This window comes from Gekko japonicus, unplaced genomic scaffold (assembly GCF_001447785.1).
Source record: "Gekko japonicus isolate JY-2015 unplaced genomic scaffold, Gekko_japonicus_V1.1 scaffold487, whole genome shotgun sequence".
Lineage (NCBI taxonomy): Eukaryota > Metazoa > Chordata > Lepidosauria > Squamata > Gekkonidae > Gekko > Gekko japonicus.
In genome coordinates this window covers 22999-39421 of record NW_015177021.1, presented here as the reverse complement: position 1 = coordinate 39421, position 16423 = coordinate 22999, and the positions used below count along the sequence as shown (strand labels likewise).

Below are 16423 nucleotides of genomic sequence, written 5' to 3'. Positions count from 1 at the left end.
AAGAAACACATATACTTCTCTTTTCACAGGATGAAACCATTTTCCATGCCCAGGATCAAACACTGTACAACACACTGTGGGTAAGAAACTCTGTGTGCACAAGTAAATGCATGTTTGCATTTGAGAGAATCCAGTATGTGGACTAAACAGAGCCCGTAATTTAGTATTAATTTGGATAATGGCTGGTACAATAATGGGCCCTTTAGACAACATTATCAACAGCAATAATAGTAAATAAATAATGCTGAGGGTTTACTAAAAGAAACATCTCTCCTACACAGCAAAACTGGAGCAAATAGACAGAGCAAGTTTGTTTTAGCCACATGGCTGATTCACAAATAAAAGTTCATTAGTTTCTTGAGTTTGGAATCCTCTAGGCTAAATGTACTATTACAGTAATCACTGTAGTACATGGTGGCAAAGCTACAAATCCTTGATTTCCTCCATTTTATTTTCTGAAGCAGAGCCTACTTCCTAAACAGTTTTGTACTTTAATACCCATTTATTAAAAATACGATTCAGTTAGAAGACCTAAGTTCAGCTGGTATAAAACCTCAGGGACAAGGATGTTGACAAGGGACATGATGCAGCACTGAACATATGACCTCTATTTTGGAAGAACTACACTGGTCACCAGTTTCTTTCCAGGCACAATTCACAATGTTGAGTCTGAACTCTGAGCCCAGTACACATGAAGGATTTTTCTCCTATATGAGCCTACCCCCATCTATTAAGGTGTTTTCACAAGGATCTTCTCTGGCTACTCTGCCTTCTTTAATGAGAAGGGAGGTAACATGAACTAGGGATTTCTTGGTGGTAGAGCCATAATTATTGACTCCTCCCTAACTATCCAAGGAAATTCAACTGGCACCATACCTGGCTATATTTAAACACTAGAGGAAAACATAATTATCCTGTGAGGCTTCCCCTGAGTTTATCATTAAAGAGCCCTATTGATTATCTGCCCTTATTCCAGAACAAAACTGACTCCATGGGACTTATGGCTGTTTTCGGCAATTTTCTCTATTCCTGGGTTTAAAAGTGGTTCCACAGATGTTTCAAAAAATTTTTGTGTTGCTTCAAATAAATAAATGGGGGGAACCCTCTTGTAACCTCATTCTCATGATCCCTTCTTCTAATCTCATGTGTCCATCAGTGACTTCTCCTGTGTAAAGAGTGCATAAAGCAAAGTAGATAAATCTAGGAACATCGTACATTTTATAGTGCAAGTAAAATGAGGAGCCAGTGTCCTTATTGGCTGTATATGTTGTCTGTAGACAGTATAGCCGACACAGGGCTGGCTATCTGACTTAAATACTGGTCAAATATTTACATGAAGGGCAACTTATTTTTTACATTTATTAAAATATTTATATCCCACCTATCCTTGTGGTTCAAGGTGGCTTACAAAACTACACAAAGTTTGAGGCTAGTAACTAAGGCTACCTTTAGTTAACAGTAACTATGAAACACTGCAACTAAATTCTAAGCTAACAATGGTATGTCAGTATAAATATACAAATTGGGAACTCATTGGAATTCATGAGGCAACGAACCAACTTGGAAATCCCACCTCAGCCCCCTCTCCAGCCTTTCAAGGCATTTTGTGAGCTTTCAGGTTGTCAAGCAAGCTAATCCCCACTCCCTCAAATGACTTTCAACTGCTTCCAGGTCAGTACCTTATCGGGCCATGTTTGGGGTTAGTTTTCCTTTTAGTTAGTTTACAAAGCCTTTTTTTCTGCATAGCTAAGGAGTCCCCTGAGGATACAGAGACACCTCTTCTTTGTCTGTGGGAAGCCTGATTGGACTGCTTCCATGGCTGGCATGGGGCCCAGCTATTTTACTATTAGATACAGTGATGTGAACTACATTCAAAAGACAACAGTTGCTTGTATTGATACTAAAACATCTTAGGAAGGCCCTGTTTTAAATAAAATTATCACCTGTGAAACAAAAACATACACATAACTATAATTAAAAACTGTCTCATCTTTGTGATTATAGGACAGAGCTATCTGGTCCTATACTGGGAGTGGGCCTATGGAGGTGGGGAGAGCAGACGACTTCTGTAGAGCTGGGGATCAAAGGAGACCTCTCTCCTACTTTTGTCATGAAAGGACTGGATGGTACAATGGTAAAAGGTAATCTGCTATCTAGACACAGGCTTCATGAAATTAGTTGGCTGTGGTCAAATATTGGCCCTGTTCACACGAGGTGTTTTGGGCCGGGAGCGGGACGGATCGGGGGGCGGAGCAAATGGGCACGATCCCACGGAAACATCTGGGAATCGTTGCCTGCCTGTCCCCGATCCATCCCTCCCGCCCAAAAACCCGCACTAAAAAAGAACCACCTACCTAGGTGGTTCTTCGGAGAAGAGCGCCTCAAGCCGGCCGTGGGTTCGCCGGCGCGTCCTTGTGCCAGCGCATCCCCGGCCCCCGGCTGTACTGTGCATGCTCGAGCATACGCAGTCTGGCAGCCTCCCCCTCCCATTCGTCTCTTCCTCCCCAGCATCTGATCGTGCCAGAGAGTGACGCGCTGCGGCTTGGGGGATCCATGGGATCCCGCCGCGGCGTCTCAACTTTGGTGCGGCTTTTAGAAGCCGCACTTTTCCCAGTGTTTTCCCTGCCATGTGGCAGGGGCCAATGATCATTTGACCAGCCAAACTATTATTGTATTGTAAGATGTCATGAACCAGGGGAAAGGCAAGGTATAAACATTTTACTAAGTGGGCAAAAGTTAACATTCTTGCTTCACCCAAGTCCTCCAACTTCCCAGAAGACCACCTTCTTCTTTTTTGCCTCTTTTCAGTGTGAGTATGGTTATATGAATGTGTTTGGGAGAGGAAAGGTAAAGCTTCATCAGTATTAACGGAAAAGAAAATATGCATTTCAGCTTATACATCTGCTTCCCAAAATATATGATGAAAATAGCTTCACAAATCAAAGATTCCATAGAAAAATAGAAAGCACTGAATGTTAAGAAAGTGTCATTAGTTCTTATTAAAACTTAATAATAATTAATGTATTATTAAAACTTAAGAACCACTTTAAATTTGCTTTAAGTGAAAGCAGAATATTCTTGACTGTCAAAAAATGTTAAGAAATAGCTGTCATAGTCATCCTTTCATTATTAAAACTAAAGAACAGCTTTAAATGTGCTTTGAGTGTAAACAGAGTATCTTACCTGTTTCAATCACGTCTAAGACATATTCTGTAATTGCACCTCATTTTTATGTATCTATCCTATTCCTATGCCAAATTCATGTGCAAAAAATGGCTGACAAAATTCTGACAGAGTCCCAATTTTTATTGCAAAACATTTTTCAGCTTAAATTTACTGAGTTCTATTATAGTATCGATTAAGAGAAACATCTAACCCCCCCCCCCGAATATATTCATATGTCAAGAATTTCAAAGTACACACCTTGTTCTTGAAGTAAACCTCTATTGGCAAAATAAAACCAGCATACCCAGATTCTTCAACTTTGTATGGTGGATCTTTGCACACTGGGAGAAAAAGAAAAAGGAGTTTGAGCTTTTACATTTTGTGCAGTAATTCTATGTATGAAACTTTCAAATTCCCTTAAAAATTGAGAATTTTTTTTTAAAAAAATGTTACCAGCTACAAACCAATACCACACCCTATAGTGAAAATAAGTAGAAAATGTAGAGATGATTTCTTAATGTGGAGGAATCTATTAGCTACAGTGGAATAGCTGGGGATATAGCTTTACCTTTATACAAAGTGCATTTTGAACAACTCACATGATGCTATTTCAGCTACCACCCCATCTCAGATATTCTCATCCATGCAGCAGTTGCTACCATTTGCAAAGCTCTCCAAGAGCACCTCACTACTTGAGTGCCCATTCCTCCACCAAAATCCCTCCACATTTTTACGTACACAGATGACAAGAAGCTCAGCACAACTGGCTCCACATCTGAAAGGTTCAGCATGTGTTCATACACCATTGTTCCATTTCACTCAGAATTGTGTACTCTGACTAGAAGTGGCTCCATGTCTTCTGGCTTCTTCTCACTATCTACGTTTTATTTTGAGATGCCTGGACCTTCTGTATGAAAGCATGTACTGTACTAGCAAGAGATTCTTTGCTTGAAAAATCTTGACAGTATATTTTTACTCTACCTCAAACTTTTACATTGAATATTTTGTTAAGAATTCAATATGCACACTGGATGAAATATTTTCATTTTCAAGGGCAAAGAAGATATTGATGCCCCCCACAAATACTCACATTTTCAAAATTGTGCACAGGATGCTTTCTTTTAAAGTATACTTAAACCAAATAGTATCTAACAAATGTTCTGGGACCAAAACCGCATTCAGTTTGAGAGCCAGTTTGGTGTAGTGGTTAAGTGCGCGGACTCTAATCTGTGAGAACCGGGTTTGATTCCCCACTCCTCTACTTGCACCTGCTGGATGACCTTGGGCAAGCCATAGTTCTGCCAGAGCTATTCTTGAAAAAGAGCAGTTTCTCTCAGAGCTCTCTCAGCCCCACCTACCTCACAGGGTGTCTGTTGTGGGGAGGGAAAGGGAAAGAAGTTTGTAAGCCGCTCTGAGACTCCTCTGGGTACTGAAGGGCAGGGTATAAACCCAATCTCTTCTTCTTCTTCATTTGTCATCTCAAGTCACACTCCATAAACTGCTTGTAAATTTAAGGAAGCTATAAATAAAATGCTATTTATATTCATAGTCCCATGTTAGAAAAGCTCATTCTTTCAGGTAAGAGGTCTAGAAGTTGTAAGGTTTCATGCGACCTCTTGGTTCAAAAAGTAACACAACTTAAATTAACTACGCATATGGATTCAGGCCTCATTCTTAAGCAATTTTGATAAGCCAGACCGACCCAGTGCAAGAATTCTGGATGGTGTAAACAATTCCAGGTTGTGCCCAATGACAGTACATTGAGTTATCCAGGTGATACTGCTGTTTTCCTGAAGAATTCAAATAACTCCATGTGCTACAAGGTTGTTGTTGTTGTTCAGTCGCACAGTCGAGTCCAACTCTTCGCAACCCCATGGATTACATCACGCCAGGCCCTCCTATCTTCTGTTGTGCTCTGGAGTTTGCTTAATTTCATGTTTGTTGCATCAATAATACTGTCTAACCATCTCATCCTTTGCTGTCCTTCTTCTTTGACCTTCAATCTTTCCCAGCATCAAGGTCTTCTCCAGTGAGTGCTCCCTTCTCATTTGGTGGCCAAAGTATTTGAGCTTCAGCTTCAGTATCTGGCCTTCCAGGGAACAGTCAGGGTTGATTTCTTTTTAAGATTGACTGATTCGATCTCCTAACAGTCCAAAGGTCTTCTCCAGCACCATAATTCAAAAGAATATATTCTTCAGTGTTTGGCCTTCCTTAAAAAATAAATAAATAAATAAATTATGGTCCAACTCTCACAGCCATACATTACTACTGGGAATGCCATTGCTTTGACCATACGGACTTTAGTTGGCAGGGTGATGTCTCTACTTTTTATTATGCTGTTTAAATTTGCCATCGCTTTCCTCCCAAGGAGCAGGTCTCTTTTAATTTCATGGCTGCAGTCACCGTCTGCGGTGATCTTGGATCCCAGGAACGTGAAGTCTGTCACTGCTTCCATGACTTCCCCTTCTATTTGCCAAGGAGTGATGGGGTCGGATGCCATGATCTTAGTTTTTTTTATGTTGAGTTTCAAGCCAACTTTTGTGCTTTCCTCTTTCATCATTAGCAAGAGGCTCTTGAGGTTCCGGCTTGTGATTCATCCAGGCCAGCATTTTGCATGATGTACTCTGCATATAAAATAAGAAGGGTGACAATACTGCCTGTCCTAGCCCCCCCTAACTGAAGCAGAACAATTGAATTAAAGCAAAAACTGGAATTGCTAGCACTTTAACACTATGTTTGATTTTAACACAGTTTTTATATTACTGTATTATTATTTATCAGGAACTGTATTAGTGTAATGAACCGTGTTTTATATATTATAAGAACTTTTATTCTGTTGTAAGCTGCCCTGAGCCAACCTAGGCTGGAAGGGCGGGATAAAAATCAATAAAATCAATTTAAAAATAAATAAAATACATCCTTGCCGTACTCCTTTTCCTATTCTAAACCAATCAGTTGTTCCATGTCCAGTTCTAACTGTTGCTTCTTGACCCTTATACAGGTTTCTCAGGAGGCATGTGAGGTGATCTGGTACTCCTATCTCTTTAAGGACTTGCCATAGTTTGTTGTGATCCACACAATCAAAGGCTTTAGCATAGTCAATGAAACAGAATTAGATGTTTTTCTGGTACTCCCTTGCTTTCTCCATAATCCAGCCAATGTTCGCTATTTGATCTCTAGTTCCTCTAGCTCTTGTACTTCTGGCAGTTCTCTATCCATGTACTGCTGAAGCCTGACTTTTAGGATCTTGAACATAACCTTGCTAGTGTGTGAAAGGAGTGCAGTTGTGCGATAGTTTGAACATTCCTTGGCATTGCCCTTCTTTGGAATTGGAATGTAAACTGACCTTTTCCAATCCTGTGGCCACTGCTGCATTTTCCAAATTTGCTGGCATATTGAGTGCAGCAACCTTCCAATACTTAAGCCAGATGTTACTGCATATTATGATGTTTGCTGCCTGTGCCCTGGCACAGAACTGAATATTGTCCTGTGATGCGTTTGAAGCAAATTCTGCTGTCCTCTTCATTTTCAGCAAGGATCTTTTTAGTTCCAGTGGTGCCACATCAGGGGTTTGCGGATGGTTGTCCGCCCATATCACGAGGGCTCTCATAGTTTGATAATGCTGCAGCTGAGCTACGTTCCAGCAACATTGCTTCATGCGCTTTCTTCAACGCTGCCTCATTTTCCCTATCCATGGCATCCTGTAATGCATTCTCGCCATCCTTGGGCAGTACTGCTCCTGAGTGCAGAACCACCACGGGGGCGTCCACCAGAGGTACCTTAAGATCATCCATGGTTTCCTCTGGCAAGGCATAGAATCATTTCCCTATAGATAACAAGGTGATCCCACTCCTGGGAGTGGCCCACTCCGCCTTCACAATGTCATCAAAGGCATCAGGAAAGGGTGAAAATGGCTGTACCTTGTCCATTTTTAAAAAACCTCTAGTGTCCAGCTGTGCAGAGACTGAAGATCTAGGCTTGTCTGCTACTTCCATCTGGTAGCTGAGCATGGAAATCACTTTGTTCAAAAACCGTTGGAAATGCTCTACCTGGAAAAGTCTGGATGAGGTGGTCTGCACCTCTGCCTCTTCCCCTGACCATTCTCCTTTCTCTGAGTTGTCGCCTATGGAGGTGATGACAGACGCAGACTCTGCGTGTTCTGACCTGTATGAAGGGGGTCACCCTCCTCTGGGTTTGGGCCCCCCTGCCTTCCACTTCTGTATGTGCCCATCTCAGAATGAGCCTCCTCTTCCCCAGAGGCCTCTGTAACCTCAGTCTGACCAGGCATGTCTGTGGCCTTTGGTCTCTTCCCTGCTGGAATTGGGGATCTAGAGCCCAAGGATGGAGCTGTTGTCCAAGATCCTTTTTCCTTTTGTAGTCCTGGATACAAGCCTCCCCCTTAGCTCCTGGTCCTGATGGGCTGCTGGGGTTGGAATTCCAGGGCCAGTAGTCCCGCCCCCTTGGGTCCCAAAGCCTGGGGGCCATTGTGATAGGACAGTCCGTGGGCCTCCCAACATGGGCCAGAGCCAGGTTGGTCCTGCCTGGAATTGTGGTGGCATGAAGGACCCGGGTGCCATGGCTATTGGGGCTTGCTGCTGTAGTGGCTGCAGTATGACTTGTGGCTGCTGGAGTACTGAATATGGGAGGCCCTGTGGTTGGAGGCTAGCCTGCCCCAGAACCCTGCTGCCCCCCTCACTCCCCAGGGACATAGGCCTTGCCCCTGGGGTGGTGCAGGCATGCTTCCTACAGGGCTTCTACACGGGCCTCTCCCCATGGCTGAAATGAGTTCACCGCATGGGCTCACCGACCCTCTCACCTTCCCACGTTCTCCGGCTGGTCCACCAGCCAATCTGCTAGTAAGTTTCTTCAGGTGTGGGGGGGAGCAGGAGCCAGCAGTCTCTGACCGCTCAACCAGCCCCATGCCGCTTCCTTTCCCTGTGCTGGCCTGCTTGGTTTATCTTTGGGCCAGTCCGCCGACTCACACCGCTCTACCTGACCCACGCTGCTGGTGTCCCCCAAGCCCATCAGCTCGGCTGCCACAATGATGATTAGTTGTGTTTCCTTCCCCTCTACCCCCGCAGCCTCGGAGGTAAAGAGGTCAGGCCCGGTAAGTCTGCTGCTGTTCCCACCTTTGCCCCGGCGTCCGAAGCCATGGATGGGGGAGGGAGTATCTTTTCCTTTGTTCCCGCGGCGAGAAATTCTTGTGGCATCCTTTAAGAGCTTTTTAGGAGCTTTCTTTTCTATTCCTCCTACCATTTAGAGGGTGTCTCTGGAGACGGGAATGGAGCTCCTGTTTTTTCCAATCTTCTCCCCCCCCCCCCCCATTTAAGGTTTGTTGGCTTGGAGCTGGAGCTCCAGATGACCTACCGAGTGCAGGGCTATACACAACTGGAGAGGTCACCCTGGGTCTCTCCAGCCCTATCTGAGCAAGCAGCAGCATGACCTAACCACTTCCTGGATGACCTTCCCCCCTGAAGGAGAAGAACAGGTCTAAAATCTCACCAGACTCACTTTCATGTATAAAGAAACTGCAGTTCACACCGACCTGGATTTTCTGTACAGAGCTCTTTCCCTGGCATTTCATTTTAAAACTTTTTTATATTCAGTGGTGAGATTCTTAAAATGAACCAAGCAGACAACAAGAACATTGTGAAACATAATCACCATACTGGTTGGCAAGGATGAATGCCCTCCCATCAGCAGTTTTAGAGGGCAGATATTAAAAAGTGTTATATTCAACTAGAACACATAGATGTTCACAAGATAAAATTGAAACAATTGAACACACAATTACGGAATGTCCTATATTTAATGAGCTGAGGGCTACTTTAATTACTCCTTTACTTAGAAATAAGGAAATGCCCACTGAAGTATCTGACAGTATGAGGGCACAGGTGATATGGATATCGGATAAAAAGGATTTTGTTACTCTCTCCGTGGCAAAATATATGAGGACAATAATTAAACAACAGAAGAATAACACTAAGTAAGGCATTATTTTATTTTATAATTTTATTTTCTGCTCAAGGCTATTGCTATATGAGTAGTACTAGACAGATAGATAGATCACCAGTACTGAGAAATCAATAATATTTTGAACAATTAAAATAATCTCTGGACTGGTTTTGGAACAACATGCACACTAATACACAAACTTTGTACATATTTTAAAGTTAAGCAAATCCCACAGATTTGCTGAAAACATGTCACTCCGGAAGATGAAGTGTGAAAGTTGGTAATAGCTGAAACACTGTATGGAATTTTCTTTGAATGAAGAATCCACCATTGTTTTTACAGCCAAAAGTCACATCAACAGTGTAATTCGCTTTAGTGATTGTTTGGCAGAATGGGTACCCCCTAAGTAAAAATGTTTGCATACATAACTGGGTCTTCTGTAGATTAGTCAGAGCTAGCTTGATATAATAGCTAGAGTTTTGGACAAGTATCTAGGAGATCCAGGATTGAATTCCCGCGATCTGCTATGGAAGCTTACTTGGTGAGCTTGGGCCAGTCCCACTCTCTCAACCTAACCAACCTTATAGGTGTATTTGTAAGGATGCAACGGAGAAGAGGAAGTAGACAATGTAAACTACTTCGGGTCCCTACTGAGGAGAAAGGAGGAGTAGAAATGAAATACATAAATAAGATGTGGCTGACTGGAATACAAAAGCATACAAGGCACAGATAGGTCACTATGGGACATCTCTTGCATCACTGGGACTGGCAAATGGACACCAAACAAGAAGAATGTGCACTCTTTACTAATATCTGTTACAAATTTGGACACATGATTTTGAAAGACGTTCCATTTGAAATTAGAATGAAAAGAAAGGAATACAAAGGATTGACCACCTTCTTACAAAAACACCAAACGGGATACAAATGGCTGATACCCGAAGGACTGACTTTTAAATTTAAGGATAAAAGGGAAAAAATTGACTCTATCTTTAAGGCTCAAGACTTCTTGAAAAGGCACGCCAGTAAAGAAGAAGAAGCAGCTCTGGCCAAATGGATGTCAACACTAAGCGTGGATGACAGCAGCTCAGGAGGAGGGGTGAAGGATGAGGATGCTGAAGGAGCGGCGGGAAAATACAACCTGAGAGAAAGAGGAAAAGACCCCAAAGTGTAAAAACTCTCGATTTTTCTTTTTAATTATCGGATTGTACTCTGGAAGAAGGCCCTCTCAGAAGGACATTACTAACAAATTAAGTACCTTGTTTTACACTAATTAGAAGAACAGAAAGACGTCTGACGATAGAGACTATGGATTGCGTGCTTTGAGTACTAACAGACTAACTAAACTAATACCATTAACACCACTCACTCTTTTCTTTATCCCTCTATATACCCACCCTTTTTTCCTGAATTTAAAAGAAATATCTCTCCTTTTTAGGAGAGGGAATAAATCTTATAAATAAAAAAAATAATAAAAAAAACAAAAAAAACCAATACTCCCCCCATCACAATGACTTACAACAGGCAAAACCAAAAGGCTAATCAAACCAATGAAAGCAGCCAAAGAAATGACATACAAAAATAATGTTTAGAAATGCAGGGTTTCTCTTTTAACCACAGCCAGGTATTCTGAATAGCACAGAAACTAGAAATTAAAGAAGAATGCAATAGCTTCAAATGGTAATGCAGTTTTTAGAGAATGTTCTCATCTTTATTACTCACCCAGTTCACAGGTTAAGTAATACATACTTAAAGTATTTTAAAAACACTTATGAGAACAGCCATTTCAGTACTATTGCCTTGCTACTTTAATACTGCAAGTTTTGGGTGTTATCTAAACATATCAACTGTTAATGGGAACTGAATACTGAATTAAGTATTTGTTCTGGTAAGTTTTCCACATGACATAATGTTCTCCCTAAACAGAATGACAGAAAGTGGCATTTTGTTTTGTTTTTTTAAATACTTACAGAAATTGTATGGAGGTACCCCAAGACTACATACAATTAAGCTCTTGCAAACTGAAGAAGCCCAGGATGCTAACAGCACATTCCTAAGGGGAGTTATACCCTTCTTCTAATTCAATTGATCTTAACCAGACTTACAAAGGTGTAACTCTACTTAAGATTGTACTATAAAAGTCTAATTTAATTCTTAATAGCTAATTCATTACACAGCTGACTCTACCTAAACAAAAGTTTTCTAGGTGCCAAAAACTTTTTGGCAAGACAATCTCATCTTGATACACATGGTATGTATTAGCTGACCCTCTGGGAACACAGCAGTTTATTGAAGTGAAACTGGGGTGAGATGAAGGGACACTGCATATTTCAGACCATAAATGAATTATTAAAGGAATTCTTACTGATGGAAAAGAACTGGAAACCCTTTCAGGTGGCACTTAGGTTGTAGAGGTTTTTTGTATGTAACAAAACATTGTGAATGCCAAAAACATTGGTTGTTCTATGAAATATTATACCCCTCAATTATTTTCATAAAGCCAAGCAGAACGGGTAGGGTGTGGCATTTCACAACAGATTACTTTTGAGCATAAATGTACAAAAATGTTGCTATAATTTTCTTGGCACAATCACTTTGCCACCCCTCTATCAACAGAAGCTGATTAGCACAAACTTTTAAAAGCAGCATTGTTTCTTTTTTTAATTTAAATTGTATTTAATATCTTCTCAAAGCACAAAACCATCAATATTAAAAAAGGCTCATAAAAATCCATAGTTTGTTGGCAGCATAACATTTTTTTAAAAGGCACTTAAATACATTAACAAAGGCTCTAGCAGCTTTTGATATCCAGGCTAATTAAACAAAGAAGCAGCTGGGTGAAAAAACTTGACTGAATTTCACAAAGAAGAGTAACAACCAAACACAAAGTGCAGAATGCGGTAAACTATCAATATTCTTTCAAATCTGGCTTCGAGGTAACAACCAAGCAAAAATGAACTACCACGGGTTAAGAAGAGTTGACAAGGGGGCAAGGGCATCTGAAATTCTCAATAAAATATCACAATCCTCTTTTACAGACTATACAAAGAAGAGAGAACCATAAAGACAACAACAACAAAAACTGGTTACAAATAACACCAGTAACAATACTATCAAGTTCTAAATTTTTCTACTGGCCAATATTTCCCCACAGGCATAGCACCCATTCACCACCCTACCAACCCTGGCAAATCAATGTACTTTTGGAAGTTAAAATGTAATTAAACAGCTTCGAGAAAAAAACTGTCCTCCACCATTAAAGATATTGATTTCAGAGTCATTTATGGGCCAAGGAGGTTCTACAATTTTTATAAATTTCTCTGAAGTCCCTTTTAAAGGTGTCAATGTCAAACCATTAACGTTTCTGAAAAGCAGACCTATATCGCAGACCTCAACTGAGCCCACCTAGTTTCATCGTTTCACCAGAGCCTGCTCAGATTAAATGAGATTAGATCAGTGAGTGGATCTATTCAGCATTTTAAAAGGTCAATTAGCAAGCTACTCAGAACTCTGATTTGGACTGATACTATGATATGTTGGGACTTTAACCCCGCCATACCCCTATGGAAGATTTCATCAAATGAAATCACACTTGACTCTATAGACTGCTAGTCCTGGAAAAGAAAAAGGCCTTCTCTTTGCTTAATACACGTATGGTTTAGGGGTGTCGAACTCATTTGTTATGAGGGCTGGATCTGACATATGAGACCTTGTTGGGCGAGGCCTGTGGGTCATAAAAGGTAATGCCAGGTAGCAGAGATATAAACGTTATAAAGGACACAGAGAAACACTATTAAAGATTTTTAAACTTTAAATAACACATTTTCAGCTGCTAGAACCAAGGAATATGTCATAGTGGACAGTATATTAACTATACAGAAATTATTATACTTTCTCAGAATGCTGAGTGACACATGAGTTTGTCTGGGGTTACGAGTTTGAAACAACATTTCTACAGATGGCCATGCAACATCAACTTTTAAGAACAGAAGTTCTTCTGAGAAGGATCATGATTCATGACCCAGTGATAGGCAAAACACTTTCCACGCAGAAGGTCCCAGGTTCAATCAAGAGATACGAGGGTCGAGGAAGAGACTGGAAAATGTAAAAGAATGGTCCCGAACTGAATTCATATAACACAAACTGTTATTTTAAGAATCATTACTTTAAAATTTTATCTTCTGCAGCATAAAGAGTGCATGTGTGAAGTTTATTTCTGTGCAGCCAAGAACAAAGCATATTCCAGAGCTTGAAGCAGCACACGAAGTTCCATGCATATGCTATGAATACTGGCAACAATACAGAAAGAATAAAAAGCTCTACTTTATTTTAGTCTGTACTTTGTTTAAAACATATGGTAAACATATGGAACAAAAAACATTTAGAAACATGCAACATCTTCTCCCCCCCCCAAAAAAAAAAATTGGTTAACTGAAATGCAGTTAATGGGTTTTCATTAAGTCATCCTCTTACACGTACAAGGCAAATGCCTCTTTCTCTAAAATTGCATTCCAATTCAGAAGACTTGTTTTAAAATAATCCCTAATTGTCTGAAGCTTGAATGAAAGTTGAAAGTATATTAAGGAAACTCTACTGCAACGTGTGGTGAAGACCAGCCCTGCTGGATCAGACCAGTGGTCCTTCTAGTCCAGCATCCTGTCTCACACAGTGGCCAACCAGTTCTGCTAGAGGGCCAACAACAGGGCATAGAGACTGAGGCCTCCCCCCCCCCCAGTGCTGCCTCCTAGTACTGGTATTCAGAGATTTACTGCCTGTGAATGTGGAGGTTCCATTTAGTCACCATGACTAGCAGGTACAGATAGACCTATTCTCCATGAATCTACCTATCCCCTTTTAAAGCATTCTGTGCCTGTGGCCATCACTGCAACCTCTGGCAGTGAATTCCATATTTTAATCACCCATTTTGAAAATAAATATTTCTTTTGGTCCATCCTGAATCTTGTGCCCACCGGCTTCATTGGATACTTTCGAGTTCTAGTATTTGGGGAGACAGAACATATTATCTCTGTCCAACTCTGTTAACCCCATCCCCAACTGTTTTCTAAACTGAAAAGGCCAAACTCTTCAGCCTTTCCTCAGACAGAAGGTGCTTCAAACCCTTAATCTTGGTTGCCCCTCTTTTTATACTTTTTCTCAGCTCTGCAATGTCAGTTTTTGAGATATAGTGACCAGAACTGTACACGGTATTCCAAATGAGGCTGCACCATGGATCTATACTGAGGTATTTTAATATTGGCTGTTTTATTTCCAATGCCTTCCTAATAATCCCCAGCACAGAGTTTGCATTTTTTACTGCTGCAGCACACTGGGTTGACACTGTAATTGAGTTATCCACTAGGGGTGTCCATTCGGATCTTCCCGAGCTGAAATTATATTTTGGCATCCCAAAAGTATTCAAGATTTTTTTTGGGGGGGAGGGGAAATTCCAAATATTTTTGGAACTGGAAAGATTGGGGAAACAGCTGAGAGGCTAGGAGACTGCTCCCCGCCTATCAGCTATTTCCCCCCTTCTTCTACAGTCCTTTTAAACCAGTCTGGTTTAAAGGGACTGCAGAAAAATTGGGGAAACAGCTGAGAAGCTGGGAGACTGCTCCCCACCTATCAGCTGTTCCCCTTTCTTCTGCAGCTGGTTTAAATGGACTGAAGGAAAAATCATGGAAAACAGCTGAGAGGTGGAAGCCACAGTTCAGCCGTGTTTTGCAGCTTTGCCACTCCTGGGCTGTTCCCCTCCCCACACATTTTTTCCATCTTGGGTCTATTGGACCCGAAAAAAATCCCAGATTTCCAAAAAATCCCAGATCCAAATACTTTGCCGGTACTGGGATCTGGAATGTCTTTTAGAAATCCTAATTTTGGAGGGGGGGGGTCCGAATAGACCTGAACCAAAAACATTGGGGAGGGGCAATTGCACATCCCTACTATCCACTACGACCCCAAGATCTTTTCCCCTCTCAGTCTCAGCAAGTTCACACCCCTTTAGCCTAAACTTGAAGTTGGGATTTTTTGTTCCAATGAATCACTTTACAGTGAACTTCATTTGTCACACTGTCGCCCACTCATTCAATTTGTGGAGATCCTCCTTGAGCTCTTCATATCAACCTTAGTTTCACCGCACTGAATAATTTTGTACCAAGCAAACCTGGCTACTACACTACTCACCCCTAGTTCCTGATCATTTATGGACAAATTAAATAGCACTGGCCCCAATAATGAGCCTTGTGAGACTCCACTGCTTACTTCCCTCCATTGTGGGAACCATCCATTTATTCCTGCTCTTTGCTTCCTGTCATTTAACCAATTTTTAATCCATAAGAGAACCCATACTTTTATCCCATGACTGCTAAGTTTACTCAAGAGTCTTTGGTGAGATACCTTGTCAAAAGACTTTGGAAAGTCCAGGTATATAATGTCTACCAGGCCACTTTCAGAAGTGTCAAACTCATTTGTTACGGGGCCCAGATCTGACATAAATGTCACTCTGTTGGGCCAGGCCGTGTATTCCATAAAATATAATACAAGGTACTGGAGATAAAAACTTTATAAAGATTATTTCAGATGCTGAATGGAAACAGCAGGTGTGATTGAATTAGGTGTGATATGCAGAGGGACAGTAGGCATGGAGATATCAGCACTGGTAATGAGACAGGAAACGTAGGTCTCAATTTGGTACAGGAGGATGCAAAGAATAAATGGAAATAAGTCTGAAGAAGTGAGCAGTGACTCACAAAAGCATATACCCTACCACAAATTTTGTTAATCTTTAAGGAGCTACTGGACTCTTGCTACTGCTATTAGAAACCACAACAGTCAAAAACCAGTGGGGGAACCTTTTAACCTTCTAAGACATTCAGTTGCTGACCCAAGAGTAGTTCTCTTACAAAGGAATTTCAAAGGGAGATGAGAAAGAGAGACTGCTGAATTGCAACTGATAATGAAGCTCAAGACAATGGATCCACCTGGACTGAATTGAGACCTAGGTTTCTTCTCTCACTACCAATGCCTGCTATTGTTGTTTGCCATCTGAAATCACTTAAGGACAGATGGACTCACATTCTAGCTGTATCTGAAGTGACCAGTCACTCATTAAAAGCCCATGCCCTGCCACAAATTTTGCTAGTTCTTAAGGTGCTACTGGACTCTTGCTCCCTTCCAGCAATAAATAATGCAAGCTGTGCTGTTAGGTTTCTCCTCCTCCCCCATCTGTTAGAAATAGAAAGGCAGATCTCTCCAAGTGCCATGGGACTCCATTTCTCTCTCTGGTGTGCTCTCTCTGCCTCTTTCC

General features: G+C 41.4%; 1 protein-coding gene across 1 annotated transcript in view; it reads right to left on the bottom strand.

The window, feature by feature from the left end:
* Positions 1 to 16423, bottom strand: part of MLLT3 (myeloid/lymphoid or mixed-lineage leukemia; translocated to, 3) — a 92064-nt gene that overhangs the window by 63335 nt on the left and 12306 nt on the right. The window contains exon 2 of the mRNA XM_015427772.1: positions 3424 to 3506. Within this exon, the coding sequence (XP_015283258.1) occupies positions 3424 to 3506 (83 nt within the window). The remainder of the gene's footprint in view (positions 1 to 3423; positions 3507 to 16423) is intronic.